Source organism: Ranitomeya variabilis, chromosome 3 (assembly GCF_051348905.1).
Source record: "Ranitomeya variabilis isolate aRanVar5 chromosome 3, aRanVar5.hap1, whole genome shotgun sequence".
Taxonomy (NCBI): Eukaryota; Metazoa; Chordata; class Amphibia; order Anura; family Dendrobatidae; genus Ranitomeya; species Ranitomeya variabilis.
In genome coordinates this window covers 147,189,544-147,213,341 of record NC_135234.1, presented here as the reverse complement: position 1 = coordinate 147,213,341, position 23,798 = coordinate 147,189,544, and the positions used below count along the sequence as shown (strand labels likewise).

Genomic DNA, 23,798 nt, shown 5'->3' with positions numbered 1-23,798 from the left:
TGTTCGGTAAGTATGGTTTAATTAAGATTCATTAAAGGAGTCTGTGTCATTATTTCAAATAAAGGACTTTATTCTGAGCTCGTGTTTTTTATACATTATCACTATGGGGTTACTAATTGATAGGTGCCTTATAGACACCTCTCCATTACTAACCTGTGGGCTTGATGGCACCTGACAAACAAAGGTGACATCAACCCCATAAATATGAACCCCACTTGCCACTGCTGCAGGGCAAGTGAGAAGAGCAAGGCTAAGTGCCAGATTTGGCGTATCTTATAGATGCACCTTTTCTGGGGTGGATGAGAATGGATGTTTTTAGTCTGAGAGGGGCCAATATCCATGGCCCCTTCCTAGGCTATTAATATCAGCACACAGCTGTCTGCCTAGCCTTTGCTGGTTAGATTTTATAGGGGGACCCTATGTCAATTTTTTTTCTGGGGTCCCCCTGTAAACTAGCCAGTAAAGGCTAAGCAAATAGCTGAGAGCTCATATTAATAGCCTGGGAACCTTTATGGCTATTGGCTCCTTCCCAGAACATTAACATCAGCCCTCAGCCATCAGCTTTCTTTCTGCTGGTTGTCAAAATTACACAGGAGCCCATGCAATTTTTTTTCACTTTTTTTCTTTAAAATTAACAGTTGCTGTTTGATTACTGCCTATGTAAGTTAGTTCTATTAAGGCTCCTGCATAGGCTGGTGACAATGTGTGTGTTTGTGTTTACTTACCGGCTTAGTAATGAGGGTGTTGGGCTGACACCTTTTCATCACTAAGCCTAGGGCTAGGTGTCAATGACTGCTGCTGACACCAAGCCCTAATGCCATTACTCTGATGCCACTGCATCTGCATGAGAATGGTGATGCTGAACCAAGAAATTTCATCACAAAACTTTTTAAAAAATATATCTTTATTTAGCTCAAAAAAGCCTTCATTGCTGTACAAAAACGCATGCAAAAAAACTGCATTAAAAATGTGGCAAAAATGCGCTTTTCTGCCACAGCATTTTTCCTACCAAGAGATGCAGAAACTTTGCAGACATTTCTGCAAGCAAAACATGCTCACATAGCCTTATTGCTCTTCATATTTTACAACCTGTCACTTGTTCTATATTTTCTACAGCACCATACTGATGAAGGTCCAGATATCGGATAGGATCGTCAATATTGCTTTGCACAAACAAACTTATTTCTCACTTCAACTGCATGTTCATATTAATATACATGTGTTTATGTAACATTTTTTTAAAAAAACTACTTATTTTATTTGCACAAAAATATTTTTAAAACGTACCTTTGTATAAAATTGAGAGCCTCACTTGTCATCCTTTGGGTCAGATTCTCATATATTAATGGTTGTTGGATAACCTGGTAATTTCTCATCAAAATACAATTCAAATACTGAAATTTCCAAAAAAAGAAAACCATTGGTCCCACAAAAATGATGATGGTTAAAAGAATGTATCCAAATATTTTCTTGGGTATATTGAGAAATCTGATATAGTTCAGGAAAATAAGTGTAAAGATTGTTAAAAAAGCGGTTAGAAAAGACTGCTTTAGATACTGAGCTGCTCCAGCTACAAAAACACTGCCATTTCCTGGGATGCAGTCTCGTAAATGTGTCAATGTTGTTCCATAAAAATAATCAAACCCATGATTCAGAGGATGGTGGTAAAAGTCATCTCTCTCTTCCTTATTCAGTCCGAGATGCCATTTTCCTGGTTGAAGAGAGAAATAACTTGTTAATTGAATATGGTATCAGAATCTGCTCATTTATTTTGCGTATTTTCTGTTATTGGAAATATTATCGCTTCTCATTTAATCTTTAGCCAATTATATGTCACATTTGATAAAATTGTTATCTGAATCTACCAATGTTAAAAAGGAAATTTATAGCATTGTAACTGACAACAGTAACCTAAAGTGATCTCTGGATTTACAGCTTACCAAAAGTAACTGCGCATGATATTAGATAGGTAAAATTATGGACATAGAGAAAAGCAAATCAAATTAATAAGAATTGAAGTTGTGTTGAATTTTAAGAAATTTAAGTTAAAAAAAGTCTGTTTATACTTTACGTATTGCACAGCAGAGATGATTGCATGGATCTGGAAAAAGTTGACTTCTATTCCAACTTACTGAAATTTGAATATCCCCACATATTCAAGCAGTTTGCAATTTAATTTGCATGGATATGCCAAAAAAAGAAATGCCTGCAACATTTCATGCTGCTGAAAAGTCTACATAGCAGGCTAGTGACATCAGATGAGTTTTTCCCCATAATGCCTGGCAGCTAATACATCAACACAGACTTTCACAGCCATTCTAAAAGATAAGGACTCACCAAGCAACGCCATTTTATGTTTTCACAGTGTAGGGATAGAGGTTAGAGTGCAAACTAAAATTGTTTTGCTTTGTTCCACTGCACTAGTGTTGTTGAAACACAATAAAAAATAAAAAAATGGGAGTAGTAAGGCTAAGTGCACACATCACAGAATTGCCACGGAAATTTCCGTGGCAATTCTGCAACTCCTGCCGCAGGTATATCGCAGGCGGAAATGAATGCATGTTCCTGCTAAACACTAGCGTTTTGCAAGCATAATTAGCTTGCAGAATGCTAGCGTTTTTCCAAGTAATCTGTAGCATCGCTTGGAAAACTGATAGTGTTTGACAAGTGTGACCAACTTTTTACTATTGCTGCTGCCTATGCAGCATCAATAGTAAAATATAGAATGTTAAAAATAATTAAAAAAAATGGTTATTCTCACCTTCCGAAGGCAGCCGATCTCCTCAGGGGCTTCTGTTCCTATAGATGCTTTGTGTGCAGGACCTGTGATGACATCATGGTCACATGACCGCGATGTCATCGCAGGTCCTTCACACACAGCATCCCTGGGAACGGAAGCTGAGAGGCGGGAAGACTCCGGGGCCATCAGAAGGTGAGTATATCACTATTTTTTATTTTAATTCTTTTTTTTAACAATTATATGGTGCCCAGTCCGTGGAGGAAAGTCTCCGGTGCTCCACCCTGGGTACCAACCGCACATTCCCATGCAGGAAGTAAGCAGATCAATGCATTCCTAGGTGTGCGGAATCTCCGCGATTCCACAAATTTAATGAACATGCTGCATTTTTTTCTGGAATGCGATTCTGCTCAGGAAAACAATGCAACATGTGCACAAAAAATGCGGATTGCATTCTATTAAATAGGATGCTTAATGTGAGCATTTTTTTCACGGTTTTATAGTGTTTTTATAGCGAAAAAACGCGAAAAAAACACGAAAAATCTGCTACGTTTGCACACAGCCTAATAGTTTTGTGCATAATAATCTGAAGGTTCTAGTGAGATAGGTAAGTGCTGACTGTAAAGTAATCTATAGAATGCTGCAGTAAAAACACAGCAACATGGAGGTCGGGGGTCACATTATTATTATTATTATTATTATTTATTGTTATAGCGCCATTTATTCCATGGCGCTTTACATGTGAGGAGGGGTATACATAATAAAAACAAGTACAATAATCTTAAACAATATAAGTCATAACTGGTACAGGAGGAGAGAGGACCCTGCCCGCGAAGGCTCACAATTTACAAGGGATGGGTGAGAATACAGTAGGTGAGGATAGAGCTGGTCATGCAGCGGTTTGGTTGATCGGTGGTTACTGCAGGTTGTAGGCTTGTTGGAAGAGGTGGGTCTTCAAGTTCTTTTTGAAGATTTCGATGGTAGGCGAGAGTCTGATGTGTTGTGGTAGAGGGTTCCAGAGTAGGGGTGATACGCGAGAGAAATTTTGTATACGATTGTGGGAAGAGGAGATAAGAGGGGAGTAGAGAAGGAGATCTTGTGAGGATCGGAGGTTGCGTGTAGGTAAGTACCGGGAGACGAGGTCACAGATGTATGGAGGAGACAGGTAGTGGATGGCTTTGTGTTGTGAATTCCATCTGGGTTCCCTCTGGTGGCCTTTAGTGATACTGCGGGTCTGGAGCTGGGCTCAGCTGCCTCATTTCCTGCTATGCTGGTTCCTATTTAACTCCACCTGGACCTTTACTTGTTGCCTGCTGTCGTTGTATTCAGTACTGGTTCTGACCTCTCCTGGATTTTCCTGGTGACCTGTCTATTTCTGAGAAGCTAAGTCTTGCTAGTTCTTTTTGCTCATTGTTTCCTTGAATATGTTTCTCAGTATATGATGTGTTCAGTCCAGCTTGCTTATATGTGATTTTTCGCTTGCTGGTAGCTCTGGGGAGCAGAAGTGCACCCCTCACATCGTGAGTCGGTGTGGGGGTTCTTGTACTTTCTGCGTGGATAGTTTTTGATAGTTTTGTACCGACCGCACAGATCCCTGCTATCTTCTGTCTATTTAGTGTAAGCGGGCCTCATTTGCTTAAACCTGTTTTTCATTCCTACGTTTGTATTTTCCCCTTAACTCACCGTTATTATTTGTGGGGGGCTGTCTAAACTTTGAGGTTATTTCTCTGAGGCAAGTGAGGCTTTGCTTTCTCTCTAGGGGTAGCTAGTTTCTCAGGCTGTGAAGAGGCGTCTAGGTTTTTAGGTAACGCTCCACGGCTGCCTTTAGTGTGTGTGGATAGGATCAGGATTGCAGTCGGTATAGTTCCACATTCCCGGAGCTTGTCCTACTATTCAGGTTTACCTATCAGGTCAGTTTGGTGATCCTACCACCGGATCATAACAGTACAGCAGGCCAATAAAAAGTTAATGCATCGCAAAAGAGGGATAAGAGAAATCCTGAGTTCATTTTTTTTCTCCTCTGCAGTGTGTCTAGCCTCTCTCCTCCCCTTAATCTCTGGGTGCTTCAGAATTCAGCTGCAGCTATGGACCTTCAGAGTCTGTCTTCTAGTGTGGATCATCTCACTGCTAGGGTACAAGGCATTCAGGATTATGTAGTCCGCAGTCCTATGTCAGAGCCTAAGATACCTATTCCTGAGCTGTTATCCGGAGACATATCTAGGTTTTTGAACTTTAAAAATAATTGCAAATTATTCCTTTCTCTGAGACCTCGTTCCTCTGGTGATCCGGTTCAGCAAGTTAAAATTATTATTTCTTTGTTGCGTGGTGACCCTCAAGATTGGGCATTCTCTCTGGCGCCGGGAGATCCTGCATTGCAAAATGTGGATGCGTTTTTTCTGCCGCTTGGAGTGCTTTATGAGGAACCTAATCTGGTAGACCAAGCAGAAAAGGTTTTGCTGGCTCTCTCCCAGGGTCAGGATGAAGCAGAGGTTTTCTGTCAGAAGTTTAGGAAATGGTCTGTGCTCACTCAATGGAATGAGTGTGCCCTGGCAGCATTAAGGATGTTATGGTGGGGTTCCCCACGCCTACGGGTCTGAATGAGTCAATGTCTTTGGCCATTCAGATTGATCGGCGCTTACGGGAGCGCAAACCAGTGCACCATCTGGCGGTATTTTCTGAGCAGAAGCCTGAGTCTATGCAATGTGACAGGATTCTGACCAGAATTGAACGGCAAAATCACAGACGTCAGAATGGGTTGTGCTTTTACTGTGGTGATTCTGCTCATGTTATCTCAGATTATTCTAAGCGCATAAAAAACTTCGCTAAGTCTGTCACCATTGGTACTGTACAGCCTAAATTCATTTTGTCTGTTACTTTGATTTGCTCTCTGTCATCCTACTCAGTTATGGCTTTTGTGGATTCAGGTGCTGCCCTGAATTTGATGGATTTGTCTTTTGCCAGGCGCTGTGGTTTTATCTTGGAGCCTTTGCAATTCCCTATTCCACTAAAGGGAATTGATGCCACGCCATTGGCCAAGAATAAACCTCAGTACTGGGCTCAAGTGACCATGTGCATGACTTCTGCACATCAGGAGGTGATTCGCTTTCTTGTGTTACATAAATTGCATGATGTTGTCGTGTTAGGTCTGCCATGGCTGCAGGCTCATAATCCAGTCCTGGATTGGAAAGCAATGTCTGTGTCAAGTTGGGGTTGCCAGGGGATTCATGGCGATGCTCCTTTGGTGTCTATTGCTTCTTCTACTCCTTCTGAAGTCCCTGAATTTTTGTCGGACTACCAGGATGTATTTGATGAGCCCAAGTCCAGTGCCCTACCTCCTCACAGGGATTGTGATTGCGCCATAAATTTGATTCCTGGTAGTAAGTTCCCTAAGGGACGACTTTTTAATTTGTCTGTACCAGAACATGCCGCTATGCGGAGTTATATCAAGGAGTCTTTGGAGAAGGGGCATATTCGCCCGTCCTCGTCCCCTTTGGGTGCGGGGTTCTTTTTTGTGGCCAAGAAGGATGGTTCTCTGAGACCCTGTATAGATTATCGCCTTCTAAATAACATCACGGTCAAATTTCAGTATCCTTTGCCACTGTTGTCCGATCTGTTTGCTCGGATTAGGGGGGCCAGTTGGTTCACCAAGATAGATCTTCGTGGAGCGTATAATCTTGTGTGTAGAAAGCAGGGCGATGAATGGAAAACAGCATTCAATACGCCCGAAGGCCATTTTGAGTACTTGGTGATGCCTTTTGGGCTTTCTAATGCTCCTTCTGTGTTCCAGTCTTTCATGCATGACATCTTCCGAGAATATCTGGATAGGTTTATGATTGTGTACCTGGATGATATTTTGGTCTTTTCTGATGATTGGGAGTCTCATGTGAAGCAGGTCAGGATGGTATTTCAGGTCCTGCAAGCCAATGCCTTGTTTGTGAAGGGCTCTAAATGTCTCTTCGGACTCCAGAAGGTTTCCTTTTTGGGCTTTATTTTTTCTCCTTCTACCATTGAGATGGATCCAGTCAAGGTCCAGGCTATTTATGACTGGACTCAACCTACATCGGTAAAGAGTCTTCAGAAGTTCTTGGGTTTTGCTAATTTTTACCGTTGCTTCATCACTAATTTTTCCAGTGTGGTTAAGCCTTTGACGGATTTGACCAAGAAGGGTTCTGATGTGACCAATTGGTCTCCTGCGGCCGTGGAGGCCTTTCAGGAGCTTAAACGTCGGTTCTCTTCGGCTCCTGTCTTGCGTCAGCCGGATGTCTCTCTGCCCTTCCAGGTCGAGGTTGATGCTTCTGAGATTGGAGCTGGGGCTGTCTTGTCACAGAGAAGCTCTGATGGCTCTGTGATGAGGCCATGTGCTTTCTTTTCAAGAAAGTTTTTGCCTGCCGAGCGGAATTATGATGTTGGTAATCGGGAGTTGTTGGCAATGAAATGGGCATTTGAGGAGTGGCGACATTGGCTAGAGGGAGCCAAACATCGTGTGGTGGTCTTGACGGATCACAAGAATTTGACTTATCTCGAGTCTGCTAAATGGCTAAATCCTAGACAGGCTCGATGGTCGCTGTTTTTCTCCCATTTTGATTTTGTGGTTTCATACCTTCTGGGTTCGAAGAACTTGAAGGCTGATGCTCTTTCTAGGAGCTTTGTGCCTGACTCTCCGGGAGTTTCTGAACCGGCTGGTGTCCTCAGAGAGGGGGTGATTTTGTCTGCCATCTCCCCTGATTTACGACGGGTACTGCAGGAATTTCAGGTCAATAGACCTGACCGTTGTCCACCGGAGAGACTGTTTGTCCTGGATAGATGGACCAGTAGAGTCATTTCCGAGGTTCATTCTTCGGTGTTGGCGGTCATCCTGGGATTTTTGGTACCAGGGATTTGGTGGCTAGGTCCTTTTGGTGGCCTTCCTTGTCGCGGGATGTGCGTTCCTTTGTGCAGTCCTGTGGGATTTGTGCTCGGGCCAAGCCTTGCTGTTCTCGTGCCAGTGGACTGCTTTTGCCTTTACCTGTCCCGAAGAGGCCCTGGAAGCATATTTCCCTGGATTTTATTTCGGATCTTCCAGTCTCTCAGAAGATGTCTGTTATCTGGGTGGTTTGTGATCGTTTTTCTAAAATGGTCCATTTGGTGCCCTTGCCTAAGCTGCCTTCCTCCTCTGATTTGGTTCCACTGCTTTTTCAGAATGTGGTTCGTTTGCATGGTATTCCTGAGAATATTGTGTCTGACAGAGGATCCCAGTTTGTGTCCAGATTTTGGCGGTCCTTTTGTGCTAAGATGGGCATTGAATTATCTTTTTCATCGGCCTTCCATCCTCAGACGAATGGCCAAACCGAACGAACTAATCAGACCTTGGAGACTTATCTGAGATGTTTTGTTTCTGCGGATCAGGATGATTGGGTGACTTTTTTGCCATTGGCTGAGTTTGCCCTCAATAATCGGGCTAGTTCTGCTACTTTGGTTTCGCCTTTTTATTGCTATTCTGGTTTTCATCCTCGTTTTTCCTCTGGTCAGGTTGAGCCTTCTGACTGTCCTGGGGTGGATTCTGTGGTGGATAGGTTGCAGCAGATTTGGAACCATGTGGTGGACAATTTGACGTTGTCACAAGAGAAGGCTCAGCGCTTTGCTAACCGCTGTCGCTGTGTGGGTCCCCGACTTCGTGTGGGGGATTTGGTATGGTTGTCTTCTTGTTATGTTCCTATGAAGGTTTCCTCTCCTAAGTTCAAGCCTCGTTTCATCGGTCCTTATAAGATTTTGGAAATCCTCAACCCTGTGTCATTTCGTTTGGACCTCCCAGCATCATTTGCCATTCACAATGTGTTCCATAGGTCATTGTTGCGGAGATATGTGGTGCCTGTGGTTCCTTCTGTTGACCCTCCTGCTCCAGTCTTGGTCGAGGGAGAATTAGAGTATGTGGTGGAGAAGATCTTGGATTCTCGTGTTTCGAGACGGAAGCTTCAGTACTTAGTTAAATGGAAGGGCTATGGTCAGGAGGATAATTCCTGGGTTGTCACCTCTGATGTCCATGCGGCCGATTTGGTTCGTGCCTTTCATTCGGCTCGTCCTGATCGGCCTGGGGGCTCTGGTGAGGGTTCGGTGACCCCTCCTCAAGGGGGGGTACTGTTGTGAATTCCGTCTGGGTTCCCTCTGGTGGCCTTTAGCGATACTGCGGGTCTGGAGCTGGGCTCAGCTGCCTCATTTCCTGCTATGCTGGTTCCTATTTAACTCCACCTGGACCTTTACTTGTTGCCTGCTGTCGTTGTATTCAGTACTGGTTCTGACCTCTCCTGGATTTTCCTGGTGACCTGTCTATTTCTGAGAAGCTAAGTCTTGCTAGTTCTTTTTGCTCATTGTTTCCTTGAATATGTTTCTCAGTATATGATGTGTTCAGTCCAGCTTGCTTATATGAGATTTTTCGCTTGCTGGTAGCTCTGGGGATCAGAAGTGCGCCCCTCACATCGTGAGTCGGTGTGGGGGTTCTTGTACTTTCTGCGTGGATAGTTTTTGATAGTTTTGTACAGACCACACAGATCCCTGCTATCTTCTGTCTATTTAGTGTAAGCGGGCCTCATGTGCTTAAACCTGTTTTTCATTCCTACGTTTGTATTTTCCCCTTAACTCACCGTTATTATTTGTGGGGGGCTGTCTAAACTTTGAGGTTATTTCTCTGAGGCAAGTGAGGCTTTGCTTTCTCTCTAGGGGTAGCTAGTTTCTCAGGCTGTGAAGAGGCATCTAGGTTTTTAGGTAACGCTCCACGGCTGCCTTTAGTGTGTGTGGATAGGATCAGGATTGCGGTTGGTATAGTTCCACATTCCCGGAGCTTGTCCTACTATTCAGGTTTACCTATCAGGTCAGTTTGGTGATCCTACCACCGCCGGATCATAACAGCTTTGTACGTCACGGTTAGGGTTTTGTACTGGAGTCTCTGGGCAATGGGGATCCAGTGAAGGTATTGACAGAGGGGAGAGGCCGGGGAATAGCGGAGGGACAGGTGGATTAGTCGGGCAGCAGAGTTTAGAATAGATTGGAGGGGTGCAAGAGTGATCGAGGGGAGGCCACAGAGCAGGAGTTTGCAGTAGTCAAGGCGAGAGATGATGAGGGCATGGACTAGGGTTTTTGCAGATTCTTGGTTGAGGAATGAACGGATTTGTGAAATATTTTTGAGTTGAAGTCGGCAGGAAGTGGAAAGGGCTTGGATATGTGGTTTGAAGGAGAGATCAGCGTCAAGGATTACCCCGAGGCAGCGAGCTTGTGGGACAGGGGAGAGTGGGCAGCCATTTACTGTAATGGTTAGGTTCATTGGGGGGGTCGCGTGAGATGGGGGAAAGATGATGAATTCTGTTTTGTCCATGTTAAGTTTCAGAAATCTAGCGGAGAAGAAGGATGAAATAGTGGACAGGCATTGAGGGATTCTGGTTAGTAGGGAGGTGATATTTGGTCCAGAGATGTAGATCTGTGTGTCATCAGCATAGAGGTGATACTGAAAGCCATGAGATTCTATGAGCTGTCCCAGGCCAAAGGTGTAAATGGAGAAGAGCAGGGGCCCTAGAACGGAACCTTGCGGGACTCCGACAGATAGGGGGTGAGGTGTGGAGGTGGTGTGTGAGTGGGAGACGCTGAATGTCCGGTCTGTTAGGTATGATGAGATCCAGGATAGGGCCAAGTCAGTGATGCCAAGGGATGAGAGGGTCTGTAATAATAGGGAATGATCCACTGTGTCAAAGGCAGCCGACAGGTCGAGGAGGAGGAGGACAGAGTAGTGTCGCTTGCTCTTGGCAGTTAAGAGGTCATTGGTGACCTTAGTTAGGGCAGTTTCAGTGGAATGGTGTGACCGGAAGCCAGATTGTAAGCGGTCAAAGAGGGAGCAAGAAGAGAGATGGGAGGACAGTTCAAGGTAAACGTGTTGTTCCAGTAGTTTGGGGGCATAAGGGAGAAGTGATATAGGGCGATAGCTAGATACAGAGGATGGGTCAAGAGAGGGCTTTTTTAGGATAGGTGTGATGGAGGCATGTTTAAAGCTTGAGGGGAAAACACCAGTTGTTAGTGATAGGTTGAAGAGATGGGTTAGGGTTGGGATGAAGACTGTGGTGAGGTTTGGGATGAGGTGGGATGGGAGCGGGTCAAGTGCACAGGTGGTGAGATGCGATCTTGAGAGTAGAGTGGAGAGTTGATCTTCTGTAATGGTGGAGAAGTTGGTTTTGGAGGTGGAGGGCTGGGAAGTCGGGAGGAAGGGCTCTGGGGCTTGTTGACCAAAACTGTCTCTGCTGCTATCAATCTTCTGCTTGAAAAATGAGGCAAAGTCTTCAGCGGAGATAAGTGGGGAGGGAGGAGGTGCTGGGGGATGGAGGAGAGAATTGAAGGTGTTGAATAACTGTTTAGGGTTGTGAGACAGGGAGGATATGAGAGATGAGAAGTAGGTTTGTTTAGCTGTGGCGAGTGTGGTCTTGAAAGTAGTGAGGGACTGTTTGAATGCGATGATGTGCTCGTTGGAGTGGGATCTTTTCCATCTGCGCTCAGCAGCCCTGGAAGCTCACCTCAGTTCTTTGGTCAGGCTGGTGTGCCAGGGCTGTCTGTTGATTTTGCGAGCTTTGGTATGTGTAAGTGGGGCAGCAGATTCCAAAGCTACAGCTATTGTGGTGCCACATGCTCAGGTCCTGAAGCAGTTCCTATTGGACCACTAGAAAGGTCCTGGAGAGCTTCCTCTATAAAAGGTTTGCATGGCCACATGGCCATGAACTAGTATCAACTTAAGTTCATGTGTGTGTGAGCTTAGCTACTTTTATGGTCGCTGTCAGCATGTGCTCAGGGTCGGTTGTATAGCCACTAGAATTCCAGCACCTCTGGAGAAGAGTTGTTTTAGTGCTGTTGCTGACTGTGTCACCACTATATGCTACCTGCTCCGTTAGAGAGCTGTGAGCCTCTGTGACGTTATCTTTTATTCCGGCGACTCTGTGAAGCAACAGAGTTCGCTCCTATACAGACTGGGTGATGGAACCCTTGTCTGTTCAGGCGTAATACCACCATATTGTGCCGCCATTTACTAGCAGCAGGTTCCACTCCTGCACGGTGGACCCCGGGCTGCGAACGTACCAATATTATCTCCATATTTACTCTGTGTGTTCTGCCAGCCCTAAAAGTATACTAGCGCCAGGGTCTTATTAGTAATGGTGGATGAACAGCGACTGCAGCGGTTCATCCAGCAGCTGGAGGGCAGGTTGGCAGCTCTCGAGCGTGCAACCTCAGCTGTGGATGTTACCGCAGTAGCTGTTCAGGCTGCTAGCGTGGCTGCAGCAAGTTTGTCCACTGCCACCCCTGTTATCCCTGCCTGATAAATACTCTGGTGATTGCAAGTCATGTAGGGGATATGTGAGCCAGTGCGCAATGCACCTTGAGCTCCTGGCAGCACACTTTCCCACAGAGCAAGCAAAGGTGGGATTAATTTTATTCCTTCTGTCGGACAGGGCGTTGGAGTGGGCTATGCCGTTGTGGGAGCGTGACGATCATGTGGTGCAAAGTGCTCCGTTGTTTCTGAGCACTCTGAAACAGGTCTTCTTAGGACCTCGAGTCACCCATGATACGGTGCTCCAACTGTTGGCATTGACCCAGTGATCCTCCATGGACAGCCATTTTGCCATCCACTTCCGTAATTTAGCATCTAAGCTGAAGTGGCCGGATAAAGCCCTCATCCCTATATTTTGGAGAGGGCTGGCTGTCCATGTGAAGGATGCTTTGGCCACCAGGGAGATTCCCGCCACACTGGAGGAGCTAATAACTGTATCAACTCGCATTGCCCTCTGTTTTAGCGAGCGGAGGTTAGAGCGAGCGCAGTGTAGGCAGAGGTTTCGGCTTGCTCCCACCTTCATCCAACCTTTGGAATTCCGGTCCGGGCGTCCGAATCACATGAGGCCATGGAGGTGTCACGAGCGGGATCTAAGTCTGAGACCACTCGTGCACTCAAGGTCTGTCATGTTTGCCGGCAGTCAGGACATCTTACCTCCAGATGTTCCCAGCGGTCAGGAAAACATCAGCGTCTAGTGGTTGTTGAAGGAGGTAAACTACACATGGCGACATTTTCCTTCAAACTGTCCTTCAAGGGGACAATTACCATAGGCCCATCCACTCTTACAGTCGAGCTTTGCATGGATTCTGGGGCGGAGGGGGAATTTTATGTCCTCTGCCTTCGCCGAACGCCACGCAATACCCCTGGTGATGCTCGCCAAGTCAGTGACTGTACGAATGGTGAATGGGTCATACTGCCCTCACAAATAACACACCAGACCATCCCATTTTCATTATCTATGTCTCCATTCCATCAGGAGATTATTTTCCTTCTTGTCATTTTCGAGGGAATAGACGAGATTCTGCTAGGGATACCCTGGTTACGTTACCACTCCCCTCTTGGAGTGAATCTTGTGAGGGCAGATGTCTGAGGGAGTGCGTTCAGGTTGCTACTACTGAAGTACCCGCAGATCTTTCCTCTCACCCCAAGCACTATTGGCCCTATGCTGAAGTATTCTCCGAGAGGGCTGTGGATACCCTTCTGCCCCACCGCCCCTATGACTGTCCTATTGACCTCTTGCCTGGTGCAGAGCCTCCCAGGGGTCGAGTCTATCCCCTGTCTCTCCCGGAGATGGAGGCAATGTCCCAATACATCCAGCAGAATCTGGCAAGAGAATTCATTAGGAAGTCAGTGTCACCTGCAGGGGCTGGGTTCTTCTTTGTGCAGAAGAAGAATGGAGAACTACGTCCATGCATTGATTACAGGGGTCTTAACGCCATCACCGTTAAGAACAAATATCCTTTGCCTCTGATATCAGAGCTATTCGATAGGTTTCGGAGAGCGAGAATATTTATTAAACTTGATCTGCGAGTTACTTACAACCTGATTCGCATCCGTGAGGGGGACGAATGGAAAATGACATTTAACACCATGGACGGGCACTATGAATACCTAGTGATGCCCTTCGGGCTCTGTAATGCTCCTGCCGTTTTCCAAGACTTTGTGAATGATATCTTCTGGGATATGCTCTCCACCTCGGTTGTAGTCTATCTGGATGATATTCTCATCTGCTCTCCAGATATAGACTCCCACCGGAGAGATGTTTGCAAAGTCCTCGACCTCCTAGGGGCAAACTCCCTCTATGTCAAGTTGGAGAAGTGTGTGTTTGAGCAGGAGTCCTTGAATTTCCTTGGCTATATCATCTCCGCCCAGGGATTGGCTATGGATCCTGCCATGCTACAGGCTGTGATGGACTGGCAGGAACCCCATTCTCTCAAAGCGGTGCAGCGCTTTATGGGGTTCATTAATTACTATCACCAGTTCATTCCCTACTTCTCAACTTTGGTAGCTCCCTTGGTTGCCCTCACCAAAAAGGAAGCAAATCCTAAATTGTGGTCAAAGGAGGTCTCCAAGGCCTTCCTCTCTATTAAAGTCCCACTTTGCTAGTGCTCCCATTCTACATCGCCCCGATGTAGATAAACCTTTCACAATGGAAGTGGATGCCTCATCTGTCGGTGCTGGAGCAGTCCTATTCCAAAAGGATGCTCAAGGTCGGAAGCATCCTTGCTTCTTTTTCTCTAAAACCTTCACACTGGCAGAGAGAAATTATTCCATCGGGGACAGGGAGTTGCTAGCTATGAAGTTGGCCTTCTCAGAGTGGAGACACCTCTTGGAGGGGGCTCGTTTTCCCTTCCAAGTCTATACTGACCACAAAAATTTGGTTTACTTGCAGACTGCCCAGCACTAAATTCTCGCCAGGTTAGATGGTCCTTGTTCTTCTCCTGTTTCCACTTCACTCTCCATTATCTCTCCGGGGAGAAGAACATCCATGTCGACACACTCTCCCTCTCCATAGTATCATCAGTGGAGGAGGAGCCTCGGTTTATTGTCCGTTCAGAGAGCCTGAGGACAGAGGCTCCAGTTTCGCTATCGTCTGTGCCCTCGGGCAAGACTTTTGTGCCATCAAATTTGCGACCGGAGGTGGCACATCACCACCAGGCACTGCTCCAGCTCCTGCATCACTCCCAGGGACATACCCCTTCCATGCCATTCTGGATCTCCACATGCATTAACCATAGTCCGTACTTGGGATTTCTCCAGATTTTTCTACACTGCATCTCCGTTTTGCTATCCTTATCCTCTTTCAAGTGAGGTCTGACAAAACCCACCATGGGGTCGAATCATTACCTACTTACCTACTTTATACCTACCACGGAGTCCCTCTCCTAATTGCCTTAACACTGTGGTGACTTGAATAAACTTTTTGCTCCTGTTATGCATTTAAAAAATCCAAACCTGAGTGCGGCTGCTTTCTTCAATATAAGGCCCTGGAAGATGGTCAGGATAGACTTTGTGGTGAGCTTACCCAAGTCCTGTGGCTGCACCATTATTTGGGTAATCACCGACCATTTTTCCAAAATGGTGCACTTGGTGCCTATTCCATGGCTACCTTCTGCACAGGTCTTGGCAGCGTTATTTAATCAAACACATTTTCCGCCTACACGGTATGCCGGGCAAAATTGTCAGTGACCAGGGTCCCCAGTTTGCGTCTCGGTTCTGGAGAGAGCTTTGTCATCTACTCAGCATCGAGCTGAATCTCTCTTCAGCATACCATCCCGAGACGAGTGGGTTGGTAGAGAGGGCCAACAAGATTCTGGTCACATATCTGTGACATTTTGTTTCTGCCAGGCAAGATGACTGGGCATCCTTGCTACTGTGGGCGGAGTTTGTGCTGAACAATGCCGTAGCCGACTCCACTGGGCAGACCCCATTCCTCCTTAACTACAACCAGCATCCGCGGGTTCCTGTGCCTATGCCTGTTTCTTCCGCCAACTCCATGGTGGCAGACTGGGCGGTGGAGGCACGTGACATTTGGGACCGCACACAACATGCTATCCGGGCCTCCAAGGATAGAATGAGGGTCTCTGCCAATGCACATCAGCGCCCCGCTCCGACCTTTGCTCCTGGCGACTTAGTGTGGCTCTCCGCCAGTAATATCAGGCTGTGAGTTGAGTCCAGTAAGTTTTCACCTCGCTACTTGGGTCCCTTCAAGGTCCTGGAACAGGTTAACCCTGTGGTCTACCGTCTGGCCCTTCCTCCACGCCTAGGTATCACCGACACCTTTCATGTGTCCCTCCTAGTGTTGAGCATTCCGATACCGCAAGTATCGGGTATCGGCCGATATTTGCTGTATCGGAATTCCGATACCGAGATCCGATACTTTTGTGGTATCGGGAATCGGAATCGGAAGTTCCCAGTGTATGGTTCCCAGTGTCTGAAGGAGAGAAAACTCTCCTTCAGGCCCTGGGATCCATATCCATGTAAAAAATAAAGAATTAAAATAAATAATAGGGATATACTCATCCTCGGACGCGCCCTGGTAGTAACCGGAAGCCTTCTTTGCTTAAAATGAGCGCGTTCAGCACCTTCCATGATGTCACGGCTTCTGATTGGTCGCGTGCCGCTCATGTGACCGCCACGCGACCAATCACAAGCCGCGACATCATCCCTCAGGTCCTAAATTCCCTTCTAGGAATTTAGGACCTGAGGGATGATGTCACGGCTTGTGATTGGTCGCGTGGCGGTCACATGAGCGGCACGCGACCAATCAGAAGCCGTGACGTCATGGAAGGTACTGAACGCGCTCATTTTAAGCAAAGAAGGCTGCCGGTTCACAGCGGTAAGGTCCAGGCTGCGTCGGAGAGGTGAGTATATCAATATTTTTTATTTTAATTCTTTATTTTACACATTAATATGGATCCCAGGGCCTGAAGGAGAGTTTCCTCTCCTTCAGACCCTGGGAACCACCAGGGATACCTTCCGATACTTGAGTCCCATTCACTTGTATTGGTATCGGGTATAGGTATCGGATCAGATCCGATACTTTGCCGGTATCGGCCGATACTTTCCGATACCGATACTTTCAAGTATCGGACGGTATCGCTCAACACTAGTCCCTCCTAAAGCCCATTTACATGTTCCAGTTTTCTGAGTCATCTGCCGGGACATCGAGTTCATCGAGATGATTATGTGGTGAACGCTCTCTTGGGGTATAAGGTGGTACGTGGCAAAAAAAATCATTTGGTGGATTGGAAGGGTTATGGCCCAGAGGACAGATCCTCGGAGCCTGCTGAGCACCTTCAGGCTCCGCAGCTCATTGCTGCCTTTGAACGTAGTGAGGTCCAAGGGTGGGGGCCCTTGGATTGGGGTAATGTTGGGTCGAGTTCCCACCACTGCACAAGGGGAATCTCGAACCACCTCCGCTGCCTGCTCAGCGGAGACGTCGGTCCCAGCGTCTGGCTCAGGCAGATACTGTGCGCTTGGTTACTGATGATCTTCCAGTCTCAGCCATTGTAACCAGCACTGTTCTGCAGCGAGCAGATGCTCCTGGGTCTAAGTCCTGCTTTTCCTCTACTGGGCATGCCCAAGGGACAACCTCTCATTGGGGGTCGGGGGTCACATGCTCAGGTCCTGAAGCAGTTCCTATTGGACCACTAGGAACATCCTGGAGAGTTTCCTCTATAAAAGGTTCGCATGGCCATGAACTAGTATCAACTTAAGTTCATGTGTGTGTGAGCTTAGCTACTTTTATGGTCGCTGTCAGCATGTGCTCAGGGTCAGCTGTATAGCCACTAGAATTCCAGCACCTCCGGAGAGGAGTTTGTGTGTATGAATTCAGGGCTGGCATATAGCCACTTGAATTCCGGCACCTCTGGAGAGGAGTTGTTTGAGAGCTGTTGCTGACTGTGTGAACACTATATGCTACCTGCTCTGTTAGAGAGCTGTGAGCCTTGGTGAGGTGAACAGGGCACAGTGTTATCTTTTATCCTGGCGACTCTGTGAAGCAACATAGTTCGTTCCTATACAGACCGGGTGACGGAATCCATGTCTGTTCAGGCGTAATACTGCCATATTGTGCCACCATTTACTAGCAGCAGGTTCCACTCCAGCACGGTGGACCCCGGGCTGCGAACGCACCAATATTATCTCCATATTTACTCGGTGTGTTCCGTCAGCCCTAACACGTGTTCAATGTTTATTTATTAAGAAAGAAGAAAAAGCACTACTGTAAGGTAAGCACACTACACCTGAAAAAGCTAAAAAAAAAATAAAAAAAAATAAAGAGATAGTTTGTGACAACGCTGCTAATTGGGTCGAAAAAGTCACCGGCATAAATGCCAAAGGAAACTGAAGAGGAACTTACGGCAGTATAACCAAGAGTTAAATCATGCAGGATGGCACATCCGGACAGGCAGGGACATGAGTGGAGGTAATCTTTTGGCATTTATGCTGGTGACTTTTTGACCCAATTAACAATGTTGTCACAAACTATCTCTTTATTCGTCCATTTCCATCTATCTTTTCCTACAGGATTGCTCACCACTGCCTGGTTGTTGGTTCTCATATGGCATTCTGCCAGCAGAGGTTTCTTATGCTGTAGTTGGACAGCTTTAGGGTCTCAGACCCTCAATTAGGGAGCTAGTCTAATTATACTATTGCTATACTTGTAAGCCATACATACCTCAGGTCATATCAGGTACAAATGACCAAGAGTGATATTGACATTAATATTACAAATCATGGGGTTTAACGTTTTGAATTGTACTGTTATCTGATATCTAAAATTTGCAAGGTATTTGAGTGGTTGAACCCACATCTGTTTTTATGGATATTTTAAAGCTATTTTTTGAATTTTGTGCCAATAAAGTTTATTTTTACTGCATTTTTTCAGGTGTAGTGTGCTTACTTTACAGTAGTGCTTTTTCTTCTTTCTTTGTCAATTACGCTTACTACTGGTATTGCACCTCCCTTTATTACGTTACATTATAGTAGTGCGCCTGGGCTATCTTAGCTGCACCATACTTATTTACTGGGCCTTTCTAGCAGCTTTATTTTCTTGTTTTCTGAAACCAGTTGAAAGTTTCCTTAGCTGTGTGTTTGAGATCATTGTCCTGCTGAACTGTTCACCCTCATTTCATCGTCATCATCCTAGTAGATGCCAGTAGATTTTTTTTTTATTAACAATGTCTCAGTATATTTATCCATTCTTACTTCTTTCGTTTATACGAGGTTTGTCAGTGCTGTATGCGGAAAAGAGCTCCAAACCATGATGTTTCCACCTCCAATGTTGATTGTTCCTATGGTGTTTTAACATGACGTTTATTATGGCTTCCAAAGAGTTCAATTTTGGTCTCATATGACCAGATAATATTACTCAGTATTTCACAGGCTTGTCTAAATGTTGTTGAGCAAGCTTTAAACATGCTTTAACATTCTTTTTGTGTAGTCTTGCATGGTGAGCATGGATACAGGCGATGGAGATTGAATGCATTACTTATTGTTTGCTTTGAAACAATTGTACTTGCTGATTTCAGATATTTCACTAGCTCTAGAACAGCTCTTCTGGTAATTCTTTTGAGTCCACTGTATGAAATCTTGAAAGAATCACCTGGTCATAGCCAGTTTACGGTGAAATAATGTTCTTTCCATTTCCAGATTATGGCTCCAACAGTGCTCACTGGAACATTCAGTAATTTAGAAATTCTTCTGTCAATCCATTAGTTGGTTTTGCAATAATAAGTTTGCAAAGGTATTGAGGCAGCTCACTAGTTTTGCCCATTATGGGATGTTTCTTGTGTGGTACATTGGTAAATTGAGAAATGCAATAGCACAGATCTATTTTGGCACACCTGTTTAATTTGTGAAATTGTAGACACATAAACCCTGCACCAATAATATGGATGGGCTGGTGTTGTATTAGCCTTTTCTCACGTTCACCATTCATTTAATTTGTGGTTGATTCCCCAGTTTTTCACCAGGTGTGACTGGTAACAAATTTTTGCAATGGACGTAAAAATGTCCAAAATGTACGTTAAGCCAAAGCAGGGCACTGACAAAGGATGTTGTACTATGAGAGAAAAACTGCACATACCACTGCAAGAAATGTCGGCATTGCTAGTAATAGCACGACCGACACTTGTGACAGGAATTGTCCTACAGATAGTAGTATGAAACGCAGATGGATGCAATGAAATTGTGGGTATGCACAGGAGTACCCCTTTATGAAATTAATATGCTCTAATAAAGCATATGGATGGGAGATGCCCCAATATGTCAACCTGTATTTTAAATAACACAGATTAAAATATTATAAATTACATATAGATGTTAAACCTAACATGTTTTACAAGCACAGTAGCACAGCCAACATTTGAATACAACCCATCATCCAAATATCATACTTTATCCAGTTAAATAATATCATACATATTCAGAAGCAGCTTTCAAATCATGATGAATAGTATCATACATATGCAAGAGTGAATTCTTAATTGCTAAATATAAAATTGTTATTTTGTCAGCGTTCTAGTTTGCAAATAAAACCAAAGTGACTAAGAAACACTTTGTATGCAATCAGGTAAGAAAGAGAATGACAAATTATTGACAAGAGGGTGAATCTGATGTAAATATTGAACCTGTGCTTTTTAACAAACAAATATTAAAAAGAATAAAACAGTTATCTGAAGGGGTAGATGAATGCAATAGCGCTCTGTTCACACGTTTTTAAAGCATTAACATTCATAATGAATTTGTTGAATTTTGATTAGAGGTAAGCCAACTGTTTTGACGCCAATTCAATTAGTGTTGAAGTCTTAGGAATTTTCTGAACCAGCAAATTTGAACAATTTGCCTCACACAAATCATTTAAAATGACAGCAACCAGCTATTTCATACACAATGCAGAAGGTTGTGTCTGGGATACAAGGCACACATGACTTTGAGAAAATATACATGATATAACACAGATAATCAGGAGGGACTATTATAGACTGTATAAAAGCAGAAGCTGGGAATGTAGCAGTCATTTTGTGGTGAAACTCTATAGTGAGAGGTCACAGCTCGTCGCTTAGCAATACAGATAGGGATGGAAAGTCAAGAGACTTTACATAAACTTTACAGATCGTGTGTAACAGCACAGCAGTTAATGTATGTTGAGGACATTTTGATATATTTAAGTCATTATTTGTTAAATAGTTTGAAAAGGGTTGGATATAGTACTAGGAAAAAGTGGTGAAATTATATTTCATCTCCAGTCCTGACGGATAACATGATTTATAATTGGGTCCATCAGGTTTCTATTGAGAGAGCATTACTTTTTCAGCAGGTAGGAAGCAGAAAAGTCAATGAAAGCCCAAATTAAAATCATTCATTTGGCCCCTGGCTTTCATGGCAAAACATAAACAGTGATCATGTCACATTGAGGGTCCAAAGCATGAAAACAATTAAGTTTCTTTAAGCACTTATATGCTAAAGTCCTCATGAATTACAGCATCTAAGGTAGGGGGACACAATCCATGGCCTATCAGCAATATGCGACCCGCAATGACCTTAATAGTGGGCCATACAGTGCTGTCCAGAAACAGCTAATCTCAATCTTGTGAGAGGAACTGACCGTGTCACTGCATGAAGAATGTTGGGGGCCAGCAGCTCCTGTAACACACTGCAGAGGAGAGTGCTTATTGGTTATTACAAGCTCCTATCAGTGGCAGGGACTCAGAGATAGAAGCTTCCAGTAACCAATGAGCGTCCTCCCTGATAGTAACACAAAGCCATCATTGGCTAGCGAGGGCCTCCTATCACACATCCCTGTGCTGTGTTACAGGAGCCTCTGTAGTTGAGGAACTTGTTAATACTTTAGTTTGTGACTACTGTAGGATAGCTTATCTGATGCTGCAGAGAAGGAATGTTCCTTCTCTACTTGTGAGCAACTCTGTTCATCATGTGCAGCACAATAAAGAAAAATGATTTTGTTTCTTCTCTTCTTCCAAGAGCTTGCTTGTGTCGCCATTTTCTGAGACCTGTAAAGCTTTCAAATTTCATGACATAGTTCTGTGTGATGGCTTATTTTTTTCACCCTGAGATTATGTTTTTGCTTATACCATTTGGGGGTAGAAGCAATGTTTTAATTGAATTATTGAATTTTAGTGCTATGTTGTGGCAGCCAAAAAACCTATAATTCTGGCATTTTGATTTTTTCTCATTACGCCGTTTATCGATCAAATCAATTTACTTTATATTTAGATAGTTCAGACTTTTACGAATGAAGAAAAGCCAAATAATAATAATAATAATAATCTTTATTTTAATAATAATAATCTTTATTTTTATATAGCGCTAACATATTCCGTAGCGCTTTACACACATTATCATCGCTGTCCCCGTTGGGGCTCACAATCTAAATTCCCTATCAGTATGTCTTTGGAATGTGGGAGGAACCCGGAGTACCCGGAGGAAACCCACGCAAACACGGAGAGAACATACAAACTCTTTGCAGATGTTGTCCTTGGTGGGGTTTGAACCCAGGACTCCAGCGCTGCAAGGCTGCAGTGCTATCCACTGAGCCACCGTGCTGCCCATATTAGGGTATAAGGAAGGTGATTTAAACTTGTGCATTATTTTTTAATATATTTAAAACCTTTTTTTTTTTACTTTTTACTGTCTATATATATAATTGTCTAAGGGGTACTTCCGTCTGTCTGTCTGTAACGGAAATCCCGCGCCGCTGAATGGTCGCGGCCGCCAGTCCCGAATTAGTCCCTCCCTACTTCCATCCAGTCAGTGCACGGCGCCTGCTCCATACTCCCCTCCAGTCAGCGCTCACACAGGGTTAATGGCAGAGTTAACGGACCGTGTTATGCCGCGGTGTAACGCACTCCGTTAACGCTGCTATTAACCCTGTGTGACCAACTTTTTACTATTGATGCTGCCTATGCAGCATCGATATAAAAAAAAATCTAATGTTAAAAATAATTCAAAAAACCTGCTATTCTCACCTTCCATTGTCCGCAGATGTGTGTGCGGCTGCCGCCAGCTTCCGTTCCCAGAGATGCATTGCGAAGTTACCCAGAAGACTAAGCGGTCTTGCGAGACCGCTAAGTCATCTGGGTAATTTTTCAATGCATCTCTGGGAATGGAAGCTGGCGGCAGGAGCTCGCGCATCGGGACAGCTTCGCTGGACGCCGGAGGGTGAGTATATAACTATTTTTATTTTAATTATTTTTTTAACAGGCATATGGTGCCCACACTGCTATATACTATGTGGGCGGTGTTATATACTGCGTGGCTGCTATATACTACATGGGCAGTTATATACTACATGGGCTGTGCTATATATTACATGGGCTGTGTTATATACTACATGGCTGCTATATACTACGTGGGCAGTGTTATATACTACGTGGGCAGTGTTATATACTGCATGGGCTGTGTTATATACTGCGTGGCTGTGTTATATACTGCATGCCCTGTGTTATATACTGCATGGGCTGTGTTATATACTGCGTGGCTGTGTTATATATTGTGTGGCCTGTGTTATATACTGTGTGGGCTGTGCTATATATTACGTGGGCTGTGTTATATATTGCGTGGGCTGTGTTATATACTGCATGGGCTGTGTTATATACTGCGTGGACTGTTATATACTGTGTGGGCTGTGCTATATACTGTGTGGGCTGTGTTATATACTGCATGGGCTCTGTTATATACTACATGGCCTGTGTTATATACTGCATGGCCTGTGCTATATACTGTGTGGCCTGTGTTATATACTATGTGGCTGTTATATACTGCGTGGCTGCTATATACTACGTGGCTCCTATATACTACGTGGCCTGTGCTATATACTATGCGGCTGCTATATACATACATACATACATACATATTCTAGAATACCCGATGCGTTAGAATCAGGCCACCATCTAGTATTTAATAGTCCCTTTAGGGGACTTAAAGCTGTTGTTGTCCAATCGCATCGCATCAGCACTGCTATGTATAGCACAAATTATAATCTTCTATGAACTCCAGCTACAAACTGGCTCTCACAGGAGAATCATGAAAAGCACAGAGGTCTTCAGCAGACATCCGACTGTCATGGCAACCCATCAGCGCCCCATTATCACATCACAGGAAGGACGCACCCATCTGCCGACCATGTTGAATGCTGCTATCAGAGATTGATGGTGACATTTAACAAGCCTGCATCAAAGCCAGAGACACGACATATGACGT

The 23,798-nt window shown here is 44.7% G+C and overlaps 1 protein-coding gene across 1 annotated transcript in view; it reads right to left on the bottom strand.

Annotated features, from left to right (window-relative positions):
- Window positions 1-23,798, bottom strand: part of STS (steroid sulfatase) — a 470,812-nt gene that overhangs the window by 302,792 nt on the left and 144,222 nt on the right. The window contains exon 5 of the mRNA XM_077294724.1: window positions 1,288-1,711. Within this exon, the coding sequence (XP_077150839.1) occupies window positions 1,288-1,711 (424 nt within the window). The remainder of the gene's footprint in view (window positions 1-1,287; window positions 1,712-23,798) is intronic.